The 21427-nt window shown below is 39.5% G+C and overlaps 1 protein-coding gene across 4 annotated transcripts in view; it reads right to left on the minus strand.

Moving 5' to 3' along the window:
• The window catches only part of LOC111868656 (gastrula zinc finger protein xLCGF3.1), a 29511-nt gene extending 8903 nt beyond the window's left edge, over positions 1-20608 (minus strand). For 2 of the 4 annotated variants that reach the window (XM_023859516.1, XM_023859519.1), the window contains exons 1-4: positions 20096-20529; positions 19778-19904; positions 18744-18923; positions 3274-3420 (exon numbers count right to left, since the gene is read on the minus strand). In XM_023859516.1, coding sequence (XP_023715284.1) covers positions 3274-3420; positions 18744-18923; positions 19778-19894 — 444 coding nt within the window. In that variant the 5' untranslated portion in view covers positions 19895-19904; positions 20096-20529. The other 2 variants (XM_023859517.2, XM_023859518.1) reach the window with 2 other exon arrangements.
• Between the last annotated feature and the right edge of the window lie 819 nt (positions 20609-21427).

Consider the following 21427-nt stretch of genomic DNA (forward strand, 5'->3'; position numbering starts at 1 on the left):
GCCAAATATCACGGTCAGTGGCGTTTCTTGGGGGGAGGCCAAAGTTATCAGGGGGCCCAACTGAGTTGACTGGAGGTGAAACATTCACAACACTGGCCAACCAAAAGGAAACAAAGACATTGTGTGTTTCGCTAAATAAGAAAAGCAAGAGCACACTCTTCTATTGTAAAAATGGTGGTGTTGCTCTGTGTGAGGTGGACTGCTTCAAGAAGTGCCACGCGCATCAGAGTGTATCGTAAACTGTGAAGTGACGCAGTTCAAACTCGTGTACAGTCTGAACAAAATATTGTATATGGTGTGACTATATTTACAATATCACCATGATTCAAGGTTGAAGAAAAAACAAAGGGTAAGTCCTTTGGAATTTCATAACATATAATATATATACATAACACATATATATATATACATACATATATACACACACATATATAACACCTCATTGGTGTCTCCACCTTATTGTGGTGAGGGGGTCTGAGTATGCCAAGGACCCTGAGAGCTATAACAGCGGTAGCGTAGCTATTGGTAGGGCCTCCCTTGCTGGACAGGTCAAAGGGTAGGCATCAGATGAAGAGAGACACCAAAAACCAAAAACTGATGACGAAAGCAGCGTCATCAGCAGCGACTTGAAGCACAGAGCAAATGATGCTCGAGATGGTTCAAGTTTGTATAGCAACAGGCGTGACCAGACTGGTTTGAACGGCTGTTGTACTGCGATGTAGAAAGCAAATGGAAAAACTACCATATTATCATTTTTCCTGGATAGTCTCTTTCCAAACACAGAGAGGTTTCCTCTGGAAACAAAACAAACCGGAGGGGGGGATAGAAGTGACCAGAAGACGAGAAAGAAACGTAAGAAGATGCTGGATGACTTTGGGGACAGAAGAGGATATTCTTATTTGAAGGAGAAAGCTTGAGATCGCATTAAGTGGAGGAACTGTTTTGGAAAAGACTGTGGACCTGTCATCTGACAGATTACTGATAAATGAATGAATGATAAAGATTATATTTTGCATTTAATGACAAAATAATCACAGTTAATTTTCGTTTGTAAAAATTGCTCTTTTTGAGTATATGTAGAAAATTTTATTGTCTTTCAGACTGTTTTTAGTTCGTATTTCTATGTTGCATAGAACGGAAAATATGTATTTTTTTTCTGAAAGTTTGCAATGTTAATTAATTAGGAAGATTTAAATACCAGCCGCAGAGGGCCCCCGGGAATTTAAAAGTCCGTACATTAAAGGTTAAAGTGGTCAATAAATGCAATTACCACTCAAAACAATGCCTTTAGTCATTCATACATATGACAATATTACAATGCTGTCAAACACAGGACAACCACTTTAATTGTCCTATTGATGATGACTGCAAACAAGGTCCCCTTAACCCCTTTTCGTAATATGTCGATATATGAGGGAAAGTCAGAAATTATCCGCATTTTTGCCATAACACATCTTTAGGTTTGTCACACTGCCTTCTGCGCATGCATGCTTAAAGTTGGTACTACTATGGTCACGTGATCGAAGTTTGACCTTGGTCATGTCATTTTCCTTGATGTTGTGACAGTGTAAACATGGCTGCTCTGCTAGCAGTGTGTACCAAGGAGGAACAAAGAGCAGTGATCCGATTTCTTTGGTTGGAATGTGTGTCAGGGGCCAACTGTGCTACCACATGACTCCATAAATAACATGTAGGATTTAAAATCTGATTTACCAAATAAAATGTGCCTTATGTTTCAGCCCAATAGGTCATCCATGAAAGGCTTACATGTTAGAGAGCAAACTGCTTAGTATACATTTATTCCTAGCCAATGTACAGTAACTGACTTGTCCTATATCATGTAACAATGATCTACAGAGATGAAATAAATAAATAAAATAAATAAACATAACACGGTGTACTTAGTTTTCTTTAGCCTGTGTTGGTGGGGACATCACCAAATGCATTCCAATTTTTCATACTTCTCCATTCCATGCCACTATGTGCAATGTGCTGTGTTGGTGATGTGGTTAGTGTCTGTGGTGGTACCGGCAGGAAGATGTGTGTATCTAATATATAGTTAGGGGCATGTGTGTTATCTTGTGCAAATACTATATTGAATAGAATGTCTTTTGTCTTTGCTTTGTTCACCTATGAGTAGACTTATCTTTTAATATTCATACATGTACATGTAGAAATATCCTCTGATCATGATTAATAGCCTCCCTTTTTTGAGTACCTCATAATATCCACTATATTTTGCATATGACCATACTGCTGTTTATATTTTAGGATGTGTTGTCATTGGTGATTTCTCTCTAACGTTTTTTGTAGGCTGCACCATAGCTCAAGCGGTTAGACGCTGGCTTCCCATCGCGGTGGTCCAGGTTTGATCCCGGGTCTGGTCAAGTGGGATTTCTGGTGAACAAAGTGGCACTGGGGCAGGTTTTCTCCGAGTACTTCGGTTTCCCCTGCCAATCTTCATTCCACCAAATTCTCCATCATCATAATCACCTGGGGCAGGCTACAATACGCCAATCAGTGGCCGCCGTGCCGAGTGGACCCAGTTGGACTCCACGTCCCACTAAGTGAATTAAAAAAAACAACTTATTTTTGTACCGCTTACAAGTTCTTTGTTACCTGATGTTTAGTAACTGTCCTGCCTGTCCAGCAAAAAATAACACAAAATCTGTCAGTATGACAACCAGTCACATACATGCAGGAACAAAGGCAACTCCTGAAGCATCAGGTATATTAAATGTACTTCAGGTAATAAGCGATAGGTAATGTCCAGCATATCTGTATAATCTGTCAACCACTGCCACAGCCCTTTACAGAATCATTATTCATCCTGTCACACATTCTCAACATAAGGGCAACTCTTTCTCATCACAAAGATACTGATAGCAACAAAGTCAGAAAACATATGATAATCTCCAACATACATACTGGGAACCCTACGAAGTAGTACCAAAGATTGGATGAACAAAGAAATTGTGCAAGATATTTCCTGCAACAGAATTTCTCTCAAACATTCTTCAGTTTACACAGTATTTAATTTCACCTATATTAGATCTGCTTAAAAGAAAATGGCAGTGGTACATTAAAAGCAACATTCAACATATTAGACCTATCTAGAGACATTTCAGAAAAAGCTCTTAAAAATCCAGTCGACAGCACAGTGGAGTTGTTTCATGTTCACAGACAAAGAGAGAGGGAGCAGAATGACAACTGGTGCTTCTGTATGTTTGTGATACCTGCCTAACAGTAGACATCCAGAGACATACAGCTCACCTCTGGTTCAGCCTTTATTTCTAGAAATGTTATCGGCATAGGATCCTCCTCATCCTCTTCTTCTTTTTCTGTGTCTGAGACTTTCTCAGCTTTTATATTCATGGCCTCATTTGCATCAGGGGATGTTGGGTTCATGTCACCGAAGTTCTGAAAAACCAACATATCTTTATCAGTCAGACTGTACAACCCCATTACCTGAAGCAGTGTACGCTCTCATTATTATGGCAGTTTTTATTACATCTAACTCATAACTGCTGCTCTGTACATATTTCTTCTCTACACATTTCAGCATCATTACAAAGTATTAAGTTCATAGTGCAGGGAAATACCTTAGAAATTAATGCTTGCTACAGCAGTAAAAAATACACATGCTTTTTACAGTATATAAAAGGTTTAGTACTGTGTTCACAAATGTTCATCTTGGCTCTACATCCTGAGACAAACAAACCCAGCCCAAACCCCACCACAAATTATTTCCTCAAAATCTGTCTGAATGGTATTCTTCCAACTGCATAGGATCTAAGAAGTGATACTGTTCTTTCACGTTTTCTGCCCGAACTTTTGTATGCATTTCTCATTCTCCCATGTGTGCTATCTGACCAACCCATTTCAATCTTGTTGAACTGATCGCTCTCCTAAACAGTATACCAAACTGTTATCATGTGTATAACCATGCATAAAAAAAAGTCACCACACAGGTTATGAAAACTAACTGAAGCTTGTCACAATACATTTAGTTTCTTTGGCCTCTGACAGATGACAAACACAAAACACATACCATGTTTTCTCTTGCAGCAGGAAACATTTCTTTAGCTCTCTGTAATATAATCCTTGGCACTCTTCTTGCATGAGAATGCAGAATGCTTTGCGAACATACAACTCATTCCTTGCACATGTTTTCTGGGCTGCAAAGGAATTCGCTTGCAACTATCCTAGCGATGAAACACCTTTTCTTCTAATAAATGTACCAATAACTAGCCAGGAAGTTTCTGCAGTCTGTCAGCAGACATACTGATCATGATCGTGTACACCATACTGTATGGAAACAAGTGCTTATATGGGATGTTGAGTTTCCTAAGGCAGAGGACTATGATCCTGTCTTTTGCGGCGGTGCTCAGAAAAATAATCTCAATTACAAGTCACAACAACTAAATAATAGATTTGTGTCAAACAAATGTCTTTCAAGTGATCATAATAATTTCCNGGTTTCCTTAGGCAGACGACTATGATCCTTACTGTCTTTTGCGGCGGTGCTCAGAAAAATAATCTCAGTTACAAGTCACAACAACTAAATAATAGAAAGATTTGTGTCAAACAAATGTCTTTCAAGTGATCATAATAATTTCCTTGAGTACACTCAGCTTGCATAAATAATCATGCAAGTTAAAACCGTAACAAATCTCTTCCGCCACCTCTTTAAAACGCTCGGCGCTCTCGACCGCTATCAACGCCCTTAACATTCCTCACTTCCTCACCGTAGTCCTTCGCAGTCCTTTAGTCCTTTACCGGTGTTTAGTACAGTTTTTGTCCGCTGGTCAGCACGCAGCACAAAGACGCCCAATTACGTGTGCACAGATTAAAGACACTATACTTTCCACGGATCAATACACTCTCTCAGAAATTGTACCCTTTATAACAGACACTCTGGTTCACATCGGTGAGTAGACTAATGTAATGTAGGGAACCTGGTAGGGTAATGTTCCTTACCGTGGGCACCCCTTTAATTTCAAACTCATAGGTATTAATAATAATTGATTCGAATTTCCAGGTTGGGAAAACGGAACTAAATGTATGTCTTCTTTATAAACACTGTAGTTAGCCTCACATTGCTTATCCAGCACTTTCTATTCGTCCACGAGTCTTGCTCCCATTACTTCACCCAAGTTTTTGATGGATTGAATGAATTATGTTGGCCGAGCAGTTGCGTAATAATTAAGGGGGTGATTGTCACTTGGCTAGCTCACCGTGTACGTATTCCAACCACAAAGAGCGAATATTCGTTACAGGATATTCATTCAAATGTACGAGTATATACTGCGTATTCCAAACAAAGCTGGTAGACGTAAATCTTGCCAGCAGCTTCTTAACAAGACAGAATGTCAACTCAAATCAGCTGATTTTCATTTCGTGCATCCTGTTGTGCATCATACAAATCTTTTATAAGTCCGTCACAACACAATACAGTGTTCAAGGCTAAATTAGCTTTACTACATGTTTCGGCTATTCATAGCCATCATCAGGCAAATACACGATCATGTTTACACACTAGCGAGCTGCAATTGCGTCTGGATACTTGACTATCATATTATAAAACACATGGTATAAAAATTACAATGAAATATAAACTTACTATAAAACGAGTTATTTCGTAAAATAAGGCTAAAATTACTCAAGTGATAATCTTTATCACGAAGTCAGTCGTTGCTATCTTGTATTTTCCCGCGGACGTAGTATATTCTAGACTTTTATATGATAAACTGCTTGGAGGCCCGTGCAGTATAGTTCTAACATTAACTGTCTGGCCGGTGCCTCAGTCATCGTACGATATATGTATGTCCGTTTTGTAGGGAATACAGATTGCAACAGTGACGGCTACAGACCTAAAATCCGCTTACTCCTCCTCACAGCCGAATGGCCACGTGCGCCTTCAAAGACGACGAATCGCATGTTGATCTTGAAACTACTTACAGCCACTGCAGCTGTCTCTCGAAATGTCCATATACGAAGTTGGGGGGTCGAATCCCTTTCAAAATTTACGGCATGTTAGCTACAGCGGACTTTTATTCCTGCAGCTCCTTGTCATTACATATCCTACTACAGTCACACATACTTTGTGTGCTGTGCAGTGCATACACATTGAACTATATATCCATTGTGCATAAGTGCTAATGTTATACTGTAACCAAGAAACAATTCAGTTCATAAAATGTATATAACTATCAAACTCACTGCTGACTTCTGAAGACGTGAATTTAAATTATTCTATCCACTTGGTCTTCTTGAGTATCCCATCACAATCCTTTAGGATATAACAAGTTTATGTAATATAATTTACATACTAAAGTATTTATAAGTTTATTTGAAAGTGATTCCCCAGGAGATTGTTCTACTCTGAAGCATAAATACTGGCTTTGGGCCCTACCCAGCCTCCTTTCCAAAGTGTACTGGGGGTTTTTCCCAGGTGGTGGTCGGGGTTTACAAGTGACCACTCACCTTCATCTAGTGCCAGGGTCAAGAATGATGGAGCTACACATCCACTCCCTCCACATCTTCACAGCTCAGTGTTTAATTAAGCACAACGACAATTTTACCATTACACTTAATCTGAAAATAGAATGCCATTCGATCCCACATGTAAAGCGGCAAGAATCATGCTTCTGTTGCCCTAGTTAGCTATGTGAACTCTACAATGGATATATATTATGTGCAAATAATTGAAAACCCTCACTGTCAAACGGACATAACTTGTGTTTCCTTCTGTTGCTGCTCGGATTAGTGTCAATGTGCCAGAAATGTTTGTTAGCTAACCTGTATTTGCTACCAGAATACTTTATAACTGGCTTCCGAACACACAGACTTATGTCTTTGGTATTCTGTGGAAAATGTATCAGTTTTCCATTAAGCACATTTATGTACAGTTATAAACATTCAACATGACACACATACCTACAACACAACCAGGCTTCGCCTTCAAACTCAACAATGAATGATAACAAAAATGAACAAGTTAGTAATCTGATGAGCATATTAGCACGCAGTTGCACTCCAGACTCATATTCAAGAGGTGCTCAATTCAATTATCGGCTGGGACACCAGCAATCTCAACTCTCTTTTTCAGGCATTCCTTATTCGCTGCAGGTAAATCATGAGCAAATATTCCATTAAGGCACAACCCTTTCATTTCAGATCATTCCAAGTTCATCACTTATCAGTCAGTATTCCATCTGGCACTATGTAGTCTATAGATATAAAGAGAGTCGTAAAATAACACATAAATAAGATGCTCATGTGCATACTCACACTAACATAGCAATCGGATAGCAATCCGAAACTCTAATTATTTCCAGCAGAAACTCGAGTCTGTCTCGTCTTCTCCTTACTGTAAAGATACAAGCTTCTAGGTAGTGTTCACAGCCTCACTGCTCATATATCATTTTTTTTTTCCAGCTTTCACATTTCTTGTTCTCCAAAGTCTGTACTGCTATTTCACTCTTAGTCAATCTATTATGGTCTATCCATGTGGCTCTCCATTGCCATCCACATCTGCTAGCCTCCATGCTGCGCCAACTGCACCAAGTGGCTCTGCTTTTCTCGGTGTAGTGTGTATTCATAACATGATGTAAAATTTATGCATTAAAACAGATTTTCTGGACTAATGGAACAAGAGGTCTCAAAATAATAATTTGCAATAATTATTACTCACTCAGCACAATGGAGTTACTTACTTATTAGTAAATAATATATTTCTGATACTAAAAGTTATATACTTGCAAAAATACATTATGGAGTTTATGACACACTGCCTGGCTGGATGCAAGATGTGAGTCCCTGGCATACATACACAAAACATAATGCACTACCTCCATATATATAACAGGAGTCACCATACTCAGCACCAAGACTGTGGTAGTGTTCAAAAGTTCAGGAACCAGAAACAGACATGCACTAGATGGCAGAGATGTTTGGATACACAGTCTCCGTGAAGCAGATTTCTTTCTCACATTTAATCCATTCGAAACAGACGATAATACGTTGTGCGTTCAAGTTCTAAGGTCTCCGATTTTTTTTTCTCATACAATAATCATACAAAAAATTTGAAACTTCTGTCACTTTTCAACGTAATCTCCCTGCAGCCGTACACATTTTTCACAACGTCGATGCCATTATTCCATGGCCGCTGTGAACGCTTCTGTAGGAGTCTGTTTTCACTACTGGAAAATTGCTGATGCAATAGCGGATTGAAAAACGGCATCCATGTCTCATCCATTGTCACAGTTGATGAAATGAAAGTCCCATTCATGCCTTCATCATTGCCATGCGTGCAGCCTTGTGGTCATCCGCCAAAATTCGTGGAACACACCTGGAGGACACTTTCCGCATTCGCAGGTCTTCATGCAGGATTTTGTGCACAGATCCCACGGAAATGCCAACTTTGGGGGCGATGTTTTCCACACTCAATCGGCGATCCCCCAAAACAACTTTCTCAACTTGCTCGACCATGTTGTCAGACCGGCTGGTGCAAGGCCGAGATTGTTTTGGTTCGTTGTCACACGACGTTCGGCCTTCTTTGAACTGTTGCGCCCACGAACGCACATTTTTCACATTCATGACACCATCACCACGTGTCTCACTCAACTGGTGATGAATTTCAATGGGTGTCACACCACGCAAGTGGAGAAAACGAATGATTACTTGCTTTTCTTGTAATGGAAACGTCGCCATTTTAAGTATCAAAAACACTCCTCACACTCGCCGCTACCACTAGAGTTCTGTGTGCCGTAGAGTTCTGCCATCTCTGTCACGCATTCACAAAAAGTGCACACGTATTTTAAACAAAACCGCATGTGTCTACCTGCTCCCAGTCCTGAGAAAAAAAATCGGAGACCTTAGAACTTGAACACCCCTCGTAGACTAAGAGTGAAGTAGCAGTACAGACTTTGGAGAACAAGAAATGTGAAAGCTGGAAAAAAATTGGGTATATGGGCAGTGAGGCTGTGAACACTACCTAGAAGCTTGTACCTTGACAGTAAGGAGAAGATGAGACAGACTTGAGTTTCTTTCGTAAATAATTAGAGTTTCAAACTGCTATCCTGTAAGTGTCTGAGTATGCATGCGAGCATCTTAGTTATGTGTTATTTTACAACTGTTTGTATTTCGACTACATAGTGCTGGATGGAATACTGACTGATAAGTGATGAACTTGGAATGATTAAAATGTAAAATACGTGTACCTGTATGCTGGCCATTCCAACTAACACTTTCTTGGATTTCCTCAGTGTTGCAATGAAAATGCAGCAAAACTACCTTAAATACAGGTCATAACTTCCTTCCAAACTGAATATTTCCAACTCACTATTCACTAATTATCCTACAATTTAAAGCATCGCAGTCTAGACACTGAGAGGGCTGGCAAACATTCCACAAAACAAGACGTTAATTGTCTTGGCATCATAGGGTGAATGGCAACTAAACCAAATCACATTAGTGGGATTGCTTCAGGACAAAGCAATGATTATCACTTATAGTCAGTCACTCTAAACGCTGTAATGTCATTACAAACTCGAAACAGATGATACTATATAGGGAACCCACTAGTTGCTCAGCTACTAAATAAATTTTCATCATGTTATGGAATGTATTAATTCATCATAATTCATTACCATATTCACAGCCAGCCAATAGGCCCTATCCTCAGCCACATGTATTCAGCCAACACTCTCTTCTTTAAGCATACAAAACGATTAATCGGTAGTCAAAGAATCAATCTACATTCACAACTTTCTGATAATTAGTGCACATTTTAAATCCATTTATGCACTGCCCGGTACTTTAATTGCTGAAGACAGACTTGATGGAACACATATTCTCAAACCATGCAGGTGAGTCACTGGTGATACAGCTGTAATGATTATGTTTTGAAACACCAAGAACAGCTATACTGATGCAAAGTTAGTGGGGGAAGAACGTACGGTACACTTTATGTAAAATGAAGGAACTGTTCCTTAGTAAGAAAACTATCAATAAACAGAGATCACTTGCACAGAGTGAATAAGCACCAATGAAGTTTTAGGGTGCATTTCTTTGATGCAAAGAAAAAATGGGGGGGGACTAATTGCACTGAATTTAAATACACATAATAAAAATTATTATTGCCATGTTATTATAAAACTTCTTACTTCAAATTATTAATATTAATGACACTACATATTTATTAAATAACCATAATTAAAATTTAAACCTATTTCACAATTACGAGTTACCTGTTTCACCATCACGCAATCTAGATCTAAAGGATGAAGTGCCTTATACCCAAACCACTTCTTTCACCTCATGATACACCACTCAGTTTCTTTGCTAGCTGATGTCTGCAGTTAAAAGAGGTATGCAAGATTTTCATGACAATTTCTATTAATTCCAGCGAGCTATTACAGTTCTCATCAAGCAGAATCAGTGCATCTTTATTTTGATTTCTTCTTGTAATTAATACAGAGTACCTGTAATGGTCAATAAAGCACAATTTATATTTTTTTGACCAAACTGTAATAGTTATCTCAATAAACTCAATAAAAATACATATCAGTTCATAACTAACTCATCAACGAATTTACTCTCAGCACATAAGTGAAGAGCATAGCAATAACCATGCCGTTTTAATCACTAGCTTCCACAGTTCAAGTATACATCATACCTGTGAGAGGATGTCACATGTACTTGTTTTCAACTAGATGCATTGACCTTTTGTAAAACTGGACTCGGTTCATTTCCCATGTCAATCAAAAACATTATCAACTACAAGCACATCCAGGATTCTGCAGCTTGCTAAAAACATGCAGCATGTAACACAAAGCAAAACTCTGTGACTTAGAGCAAGCGACATTGTACCATGATAGAGCTCACAGACTGTTCCTTTAGTCTAAACACATCAGGGCTGCTCTACGATTTACTACACACATCACTATGCATGCGTTCATGTCTCTTCAGACGCTGCTGCCCACTGAATGATTTACTACATACACTGCAGCTAAATGGCCGCTCCCCACTATGTAGGCGTTCATGTACCTTCAGATCATGCTTCCGACTGAATGACTTATTACACACATTGCAGCAAAATGGCCGCTCATCACTATGGATGCGTTGATGTCTCTTCAGGTCATGCTTCCGACTAAAAGACTTATTACACACATCACAGGAAAATGGCCGCTCCCCATTATGTAAGCGTTCATGTGTCTTCAGTTCATGCTGCTGACTGAATGACTTATTACACAAATTGCAGCAAAATGGCCGCTTCCCGCTATGTATGCGTTGATGTGTCATCAGATGATTAGGCTGACTAAATGACTTATTACATACATTGCAGGAAAATGGCCGCTCACGACTATGTGTGCGTTGATGTACCTGCAGATCATGCTTCCGAGTGAATGATTTATTACACACACTGCAGCAAAATGGCCGCTCCCCACTATGAATGCGTTGATGTACCTTCAGTACATGCTTCCGAGTGAATGACTTATTACACATGTCACAACAAAATGGCCGCTCCCCACTATGTATGCGTTGATGTACTTTTAGATCACGCTTCCGAATGAATGACTTATTACACACATTGCAGTAAAATGGCCGCTCCCCACTATGTATGCGTTGATGTACCTTCAGATCATGCTTCCTACTCAAAGACTTCTTACACACATTGCAGCAAAATGGCCACTCTCCACTATGTATGCGTTGATGTGTCATCAGATGATTAGGCTGACTAAATGACTTATTACACACGTTGCAGCAAAATGGCTGCTCCGTTCTATGTAAGCACTGATGTGTCTTCAGACGATCAGGCCGACTGAATGACTTATTACATATATCGCAGCAAAATGGCCGCTCACCAGTATGTATGCGTAGATGTACCTCCAAATCATGCTTTCTAGTGAATGACTTACTACACACATCGCAGCAAAATGGCCGCTCCCCACTATGTATGAGTTGATGTGTCTTCAGATGACCAAGTTGACCAAATGACTTATTACACACATCGCAGCAAAATGGTCGCTCCCCACTATGTATGCGTTGATGTCTTTTCAGATAATGCTTCCGACGGAATAACTTATTACATACATCACAGCAAATTGGCAACTCCCCACTATGTATGTGTTGATGTGTCTTCAGTTCATGCTCCTGACTGAATGACTTACCACACACATCACAGCAAAATGGCTGCTCTCCACTATGTACAAGTTGATCTGCCCTCAGATCAAACTGTTGACTGAATGATTTACCACACTCACCATAGCAATATTCATGCTCCTCTTTAAGTTCACTGAAAGTATTCTGGAAAATAAAAGGAAATAACATGAAATACCCTAGTAGGAAGAGAAATGAGTTTCAAACCCAGTGTTGTGGGATGTTAAGTGGGCAGGTGTGAGAGGTGCGGCAGAGACGGTAAGAAGAGACAGAACAAACACATTCATGTACCTGTGTGTCTGTCAGCAAGTATGGCGCTGCTATCATTTAACAAATTATAAAGTTAAATAAAATTGTACATTTGTAAGACAGTGTAGGTGCCTGGATAATGGTTGAGAGGATCATAAAATGATACAACAGTAAATGTTCATTTAAGAATTGACAGAGACCATATATAACCTAGCAAAATCCCTGACATAATATATATGACTAAAAGAGAAGAGTAGTACCAAGTCAGTTCAACAAACATGGCCACCCTGATACCAAGAACAAATCCATATGAATTATCTCCTAGGATGCCATGGAACATTCTCTGACAATGAAAACGTTTGGCTTTTGTCCGAACATGACGCACATTCCTTCCACATGAATGAAATGGTAATGGGGACACAGCACTGTGTACAAGCATGTGTGTTGGGCACCTTGCAATATGTGGATATGTGTCAAGCAGATGTGCCTATTCAACGGCATGTAAATACAATTTCTTCCTTCCTGATGGAACCACATTGAAACACATGGCTCCCTGACTGCAATTTGTTATCTTGTGTGTTTGTCCACATGTCTTGCCATGTCCAGAATAGAGAGTAAAGAACACAAACATTGTTACACAGACGTTCTGAAGACAAACCCCAAAGCAATACAGCTCTCCTTGCTACTGCTTTGGCAGTTTCATTGCCAAGCACTACCACTGAGATAGACACCCAGAAAAAGGCATCTCCTTTTGGAGATGTTAAACCAGATGGCCTTGTGTGTGTCCACTGCCAATCTGCAAAGAAATAGTGATGCCTATGCAAGAGAGATCACAATGCAGAGTATAATTTCAGATAAAAATAAATGCCTTCAATATGGCAAAATGAGCACCCTTTGCTGAAACACAACATAACAAGCATCCCTTTCATCACCACTGGTTCATTTGTTGGTTCTAATGTTCCCTAGTGAAACTGCATGTCTTAAATATGGGCATATACACTATCTTGTCATACAGCTTAGTTACCTTCCTCCACAAACGTCTACAGCATGACTTCAGAATCCTCTTCTCAAGAACTACAAGGCAGTACACGTTTGACCCCTTCAGGAGAAGAAATAATAAAAAGGACACGAACCAACTTGGTTTACAATTTCCAACAAAAATCTTAACAAACTAAATGTAAATATTTTTAACATATTAAGACAGCTGCTGTAGTTGTTAAAATATTAGATTTTATATCCATTGTATTTTCTCAACATTATGTGTACATATTTTAACATTCAAAAACATATGGTAATAGTGGCTTCCGATTGTATTGATGTCCCTCTGAGGATGGTCTGTAAAGACCGAAACATGTAAGGGATGAAGGACTGAAATAAGAAAAATCTTTACTAGTCACACTGGACGGAACTATTTAACCTCTTATGAGGTTATGCTACAAACCTTGCCAATGAAACCAAGCGCATGAGCACCAATGCATAGGAAAAGTGGAAAAATTTGTGTAGACATGTAGTGCCTACTGCTAGTGCTATCTGTGGAGTAAAACCTGAACACTCAAGACTAAAAGTTTACGGAATCCCATGAAAAATCTGTCATGTTATACACATCTTCCTTGTGAGTTGGATCCAGACAGAAGAAATACCCGAACTGGGTTTGCTGATTGGATTGGTCAAGCATGCCATATGGGCTGATTACTTGTCATGTCTATACCCACTGTTACTTTCAATTTCTAAAATCTTAGCATCATGCCAACCTACCTCCACTGTAGCCCTGTGAGTGGTAGTTGGCGATGAAAACGGAACTCAGTGCCTGGGAATATAACTGGGCCACCTTGTTCCTGGGGGTATAAATATTTGGACCTGGCCCTCCAGGTTTGGGAAATCTTGAATGTGAGACAGTAAAGTGTGTTCATGAGTTCCATGGGACTCGGACCTGAGAATGACTGTGCTGGTGATGACCAGCACCAATTGTAAACAACGGACCCATCCTCCAGTCAGAGAGGATGTTGCATAAGGACTATAACCGAAAGTGTTCAGTTGGAAAATAAAATTACCAGTTGTGAGTCTCAAGGGGCTTTTTGCCAAGACAAACTGATTGGTGGTAAATGGCCTATCGAAAAGGAAGTCTGACTCTGACAAGGTTTGTCCACTTATTGAAGTTAGCTCTTTCTATGGGACCCAACAGTGTAGCTGTCTTCCCCCCCTCACCTGGGGACAAAAACAGATCCAGTTTCCAAAATGCTGAGTTTTCTAGTTTCTAGAATACTGGGCAATAGACAAAGTCCAAAAACCTACTAATTCTGAGTATTATATGTACACCATTGTCAGAACCCTTTAGAATCTACAAATGTTAATACCAGATCATAGTGGTTCAACAGAATTTATGACACTCCAGACTTCACTGTGAAGCCCTACATGAAGTGTCCACAGTCTATCTTCGAATGGATTAGAGACAGTACAGTATGAACATCTACGTGTCAAAGTGGTCTGCTCTTTAACACGTAGGTGTTCTTTCCGTACTGTCTCTAATCCATTCTAAGATAGACTATGGACACCTACGTGTTAAAGAGCAGACCACTTAGTATACTTGTACACTAATTTCTACACGTAATGTACAGTTCCCAGTCATCCTGTTTTTCCTGGGACAGCTCCATTTTTTCATATAATGTCTCACTGTGAAGTAAAAAGTAAAGTACAGGTATCCCTGTAACAGGCCGTGGACGCCCATAGGGTTGAGAGATGTTGAGGTTCCCACATTTTCTACACAATCGGCTCATAAATGGTGTTAAGGTTGTCAGCCTTAGCTGCCCTTTACCCCCAAGAATATTCCTGGTACTCATTTCTGTTAGAGGCTGAGTCAACCCCAGGGCCACAGTGCTGCTGGAAGGATTAGGTAAGTTGAAAAAATCCACCTCATCAAGATTCGATCCTGTGACCTTCAGGCTTGTAGCATAGTGCCCCAATGTCTTGTTTGCTGCCCAAAATTTATTTCAAATGTCTCATTTTTAAGTGCACCAAGCACCTTGAAACTCACAACCAAAGATGTTTTTATCAACTGAGCCCTTGTGGTAAGAGTCCTTACGTAACATCCTCTCTGACAAGAAGACGGGTTTCTCTCTTGGCCTTTAATCAAGCATACATACCACACTTATAGCATGTTTTTACATCTGCCAGAGTCAGAGTTGGAGTTACTTCATGAATGCTGGTTTGCCACCCATCAGTTTGTCCTGGCAAAGAGCCCTCTGAGACAACCAGCTTTTTATTTTTTCAACTGAACAACTGTGATCATTGTCCTTATGTAACGTCCTCACTGACGAGAGGATGAGTCTGTCATTTACACTTGCTGCTGGCCCTCACCAGCCCAGTCACTCAGGGAAGAGTCCCACACACTCATGACCACATTTTCCTGTCTCAGATTTCAGACTCCCCCCAACCTGGAGGACCAGGTCCCCATATTTACATCTCCAGGAACAGGGGGATGTCTATTCTGGCTTACTAAGAATTTGCTGCCTAACAATATACTTCGTTCCGTTGTCTGTTTTGCTGCTATTCCATAGAAACAAATGTTTCAGAGTCATTTGCTAGCAACAGCTGTTTCTCTGGCTCCACAGTTCCTGCTATGATGTCTGCAAACAAGGTCCCCTCAAAACTGGCCTCTGAGGCACTCCATTTCACTGATAATAAGGTGCAGATGGAACACTGCCAATGTAAACACAAGGTCTGTATTATGAAAGAAAAAGTTGTAAATAACCTCTAACATTCCAGTAACAGGGTATACTTTCCTTCACAGGCAAACTGTTTCACACATTTAGCAACCTCCTGAGCTGCACAAAGTCTAGCACTAGTGGCATCACTTGATGACTTTATGTAGTCACAAACTGTAATCTTGTTTCTTGCAGTTTTCATTATAAATCCTCTGCTGTGTTATAAGTGCAACTCCACCCCAACAGTTTCATACAAATATGTTATGTTTTGCTACAATGTGTCATTTTACAAATTCTTATGAGATACTTCAGCTGCTATACCTCATACTGATAATTAAGTAACAAAATCCATCAGGTATAAACAACATGCAAAAAAAGATAGATAAAGCCATCCCTGTAACAGGCTGAGGAAGCCCAAAGGGTTGTGAGATGCAGAGGCTCCCACATTTTCTAGACAATTGGCTCACAGATGGCAGTGAGGCTGTCAGCCTTACACTATGGATTAGGTCAACTGAAAAATCCAGTGAACTCACTGGGAACTGAACACCTGACCTTTTCGTTTGTATCATAGTGCCTCAACCAACTGTGCTACCCTGTGTCCATAAATAACATGTATGACTTAAATATGATTTACCAGATGAAATGTGCTCTACATGTTTCAGTCGAATATGGCAACCATGAGGCACTTACATGTTACAGAAGAAAATGCTTAGTGTACATTCATACCTAGCAGTAATATATACATATCATTTAAACCCTAAGAAGTTCAGAGTGTACCCAGATCTTTGCTTACATATAACTGCTGATGGTGTGTGTAATATTTTAGATATTCTGATTTATGTAACTGTTCATTTTATCTATGCAGATTCCTTGCAGAATGTGATTGTTACATTATTGCCTCACAGTCTGCACATATAACATGGTGTATTTAGTTATTTTCCTTTAGCATGAGTTTTCATACCTGTCCATCCTTTGTTGCTGTGTGCATTGTGCTGTTTTGGTGATGATAGTTTCTGCAGTGTTACTGGCAGGAAGATATGTGTTTAAAATATAGTTACGCACATGCATGTTATCTTGTGCAAATACTATACTTAATAGAATGTTTTTTTCATCTATGAGTAGACTTATCTTTTCATGTTTATATATGTAAAGTAAAGTAACAGGCCGTGCAGGCCCATAGGGTTGTGAGATGTTGAGGTTCCCACATTTTCTAGACAATCGGCTCATAGATGGCAGCAAGGTTGTGAGCCCTAAACGCCGACCACCCTTTACCCCCAAGTATATTCATGGTACTCATTTCTGTTAGAGGCTGAGTCGACCTCATAGTGCAGCTGGAAGGATTAGGTCAATTGAAATAAATCCAATGACCCCCACTGGGACTTGAACCTGCGACCTTCCAGCTTGTAGCATAGCTTTTATATTTGTATATATAGAAGTTTCTTTTGATCATGACCAATATCCCCACTTTCTGAGTGCCTCAAAACATTTATTATATTGTAATGGATTTGATCACAAGTTGTCAGCCAACAGCTCTGTAAAAAACAGTCTGCTGCTAGGTTATGCAACAATGGAGGAGGCTGTTTTTTGTGCCCATGATGACATCACAACAGGAGATAGTGATCACGGGACATGTGCTTACTGTTGGTCAATGTTTGTCCATCGGTTACGTAAGCAAGCAGAATTCCTAAGCTGGGACAGATAGTAGCAGCGGAAGCATGGGAACAGAGTGAACTGGAACCAGGACTACAGAAGAGTACAGGAGGTCAGCCTGCGAAGACTTAACATGTGAACTGAAGACTTCATATGTTACAATTACAATAATCTTGAAAGTGTAATAATGAATTGTATTATTTTTGTTACTTCCACGTGGATCAAATGATAAGTAAAGATGATAAAATAAGGATAGTAAAGCTTATCGGTTATCAGATCCCCTCAATCCGTCTCAAATAGTTAAGGCAAGAGATGGAGAATTTCTGGAAGAAGAAATTATAAACAAGAAAGAGTGTGAGAAACGATATCAGCTTAAAGAGATTCTTCCAGAATTGTCAAGTTTCTACCTCGACCCTCAAGATGAGACTGATTCCGCAAGAACAAAACCCCGAAGATGACCAAACACAAGTAGAAAATGAAGGAAATGAAGTTCCATGGTTCACTTAAAATGTGTGAAATTATCCAATAAATCAAATTATTAAATCTGGTACCCATAATTTATTGTGTTACCAGGATACACATGACAACATATTCCATTTGACCATACTGGTGTCTATAGTTTTTGGGTTGTGCTGCCAATGCTGATTTCTATTGCTTTTTGTACCTCTTACATGTTCTTTGTATCTAATGTCTGTCTGGTACATTAAATGTACTTTGGGCAATGGTCAATATCCAGTCTATCTGTATAATCTGTCAACCACTGTTATAAACCTTAACAGAATCATCATTTAACCTGTCACACATCCTCAACATAATGACAACTCTTTTATCACATAGATATTGATAGCAATGAAGTCAGAAATAAATGACAATCTTCCACACAGATCCTGGGAACCCTCTGATGTAGTACCAAAGCAAAGCTTTCTGCATATTTGTGATACCTGCCTAACAGTACAAATCAAGAGACATACAGCTCACCTCAGGTTCTGCCTTTACTTCTATAAATGTTACTGGCATTGGATTCTCTTCTTCTTCTTCTTCTTCTTCTGTGTCTGAGATAATTTCAGCTTTTATATTCCTGGCCTGATCTGCATCACAATAGGCTGGATATGTCTCACCAAAGGGACCCCGTAATTCTTTCTTTATAATTGTAGAGTTCTGTAAAAAATCATATCTTTATCAATCATGGTTGTACAACCCCATTACATGAAGCAGTATGTGCTCTCATTGCTATGGCTGTTTCTCATTACATCTAAATCATAAGTGCTGTTCTGTACAGATTTCTTCTGTACACCTTTCAGAAACATTACAACATATTAAGTTCATGGCATGTTCCTGTGAAACAAATGGTCGCTACAGCAGTACAAAAAACATTTGGTTTTTATGAACCTAATTTTTTTTTTTTTTTAACGTTTGACAATGTATATGATAGATACATATTTTAGTTATTTTAATGTGTGAACATGGCATGCAATGAACTGGTTTGACGTGGACAAGTAAGCACCTGAAGATGGCATTATTATGCCGAAACATGTAGTGCGAGGGAAAGAAGGAGATAAATGAGTGTATGCACTGCAAGACGGATTAAATAAATCATGGACTAAAATTTCATTACTGTGTTCACACATACCCATCATGGGTCTGTATCCTTAGCCAAACAAAGCCAATCTAAACACCCCAAATTTATATCATCAAAATCTGTCTTAATAGTATCTTTCCATGTGCACATAGTCTGAAAATTGGTCTCTTTCTTTCAGGTATTCTGTGCAAATCTTTTCACGCATTTCTCATTCTCACACGTGCTATCTTGCCAACCCATATCAATCTTGCTGAAATGATCACACAGTATACCAAAACTGTTATCATGTGTACAACCATGTATAAAAAATGTCACCAGAAGGATTATGAAAATTAACACAACTTGTCATAAAATATTTAGTTTCTTCAGCCATGAGAATTGACAGATGATGCCAATAACACTCTTTCTGTGCACACAAACATAAAACACTCACCATGATCTCTCTCACAGAAGGATACACTTCTTCGGCCCTCTGTAGTATAATTCTTGGAACTCTATTTGCAAGACAGCGTAGAATGCTTTGCAAACATACAACTCGTTCCTCGCACATGTTTTGTGGGCTGCAAAGAAATTCACTTACAACAATCCTAGTGATACAGCATCTTATTTCTAATAAGTGCACCAGTATCTAACTGGGAATAGCTGCCCAAGTCTGTATGGAAACATGCTTATGTGCGATTTTGGGTTCTCAGAGGAGAGGACTGTAACACCTACTGCCTTATAGGAGAATTATAGTCTGAATTATACTTACTTAGTTTAGAAGGGCGATGCCTCACCCATTTTGAAAAAATCTGCCACTACAAAAACGTCGGCAACAGATTACAAGCCTACGCGGCGTTACACTATGGAAACAGTACACCCAATCTACAAATACGTCCCAAAAGCGTATTCACTACAAATACGTATATACTGCGAATCTTTTAGGTCGCTCTAAACAATTAGCTCTCACGACTTCCTTAATAAGTCGGACTTGACAATATAATAGGCAAATATAAGAGCATAAACTCTAAAAATGTGCAATATATTACAAACAACATTCAAAAACGTTGCTGGGAAGTTTAAGACCAATCCCAATTACAAATAGCAACAGCGAAATAATACAAAAATTTCTATAAATAGATTGTCCTTCAATTATCGTAATAATTTCCTAAAGTACATGCAGCGTATTAAATTAAACTTGCAAGTTACAAGCCTACCAAATCTTTCACTTGCCACCTCCGAACGCTCCGAACGACGAGAACTTTGCGATTAATTGTTAACATTCCGATGCCAATGTTGGCAGCGCGATAAGCAGTCGATAACGGTCGATAGTGGATGACGGCAACGACGGGAACCTCATCAATGAGGATAACTATTTACGTACGTCACGGGTGAAAGGCACTAAACAGACCACTAATCATGACAACTGAGTCGTGTATTTCTTTTATAGACACACTGGTGAAGTGGTTAGCTACTATTCTCTCTCATAATCACTCGATAATTTCAAACAAAACGGTATTATTGTCACATGGAACTTCCGAGTACAAGACCCAGGAACGCCAAGTGCAAATCGCGGAGCTGTATGCGTCTGTCAAGGTTGACAGGAGCGCGGAGAATTCTGTCCTGCAGTCTCTGCAATTTCATTAAATGAGTGTCCCCCTAAAACACCCATTTGGGACACACATAAGTCATTATTGATCTAATTAGTGCTCTGTACATGATTACTATATTAAGGCTCAAATGCTTATTTTGAATGTTGAGTAGGTCCTAATGCACGTGCCCAAGGCCTTAGCTGCGGTTGTCTCGATGTCTCCACGTCATCCTATTGAAGATGGCATCGAGATATTTAGCATTATTTACAAATTCAATGTTCCATCCATTTAGTTGGGAGTTCATCCTCAGGCATTCTACGTCTTGAGGGTCTTGAGAGATGTAACACCCATGCCCTCAGATGACCAGAGAGGAGCAGCAGATGCAAAAGGGGAAACTCTTAGCATCAAATCTACCTCAGCAGATCAGGGGACCCATTCAACAGAAGGAGAAGAAGAGATAGGCTTTAGGGGCTTTAGTTTTGTTGGTAAACGGTCAGAGTTCTGAATTGGTA

Source organism: Cryptotermes secundus, unplaced genomic scaffold (genome assembly GCF_002891405.2).
Source record: "Cryptotermes secundus unplaced genomic scaffold, Csec_1.0 scaffold791, whole genome shotgun sequence".
NCBI classification, from domain to species: Eukaryota; Metazoa; Arthropoda; class Insecta; order Blattodea; family Kalotermitidae; genus Cryptotermes; species Cryptotermes secundus.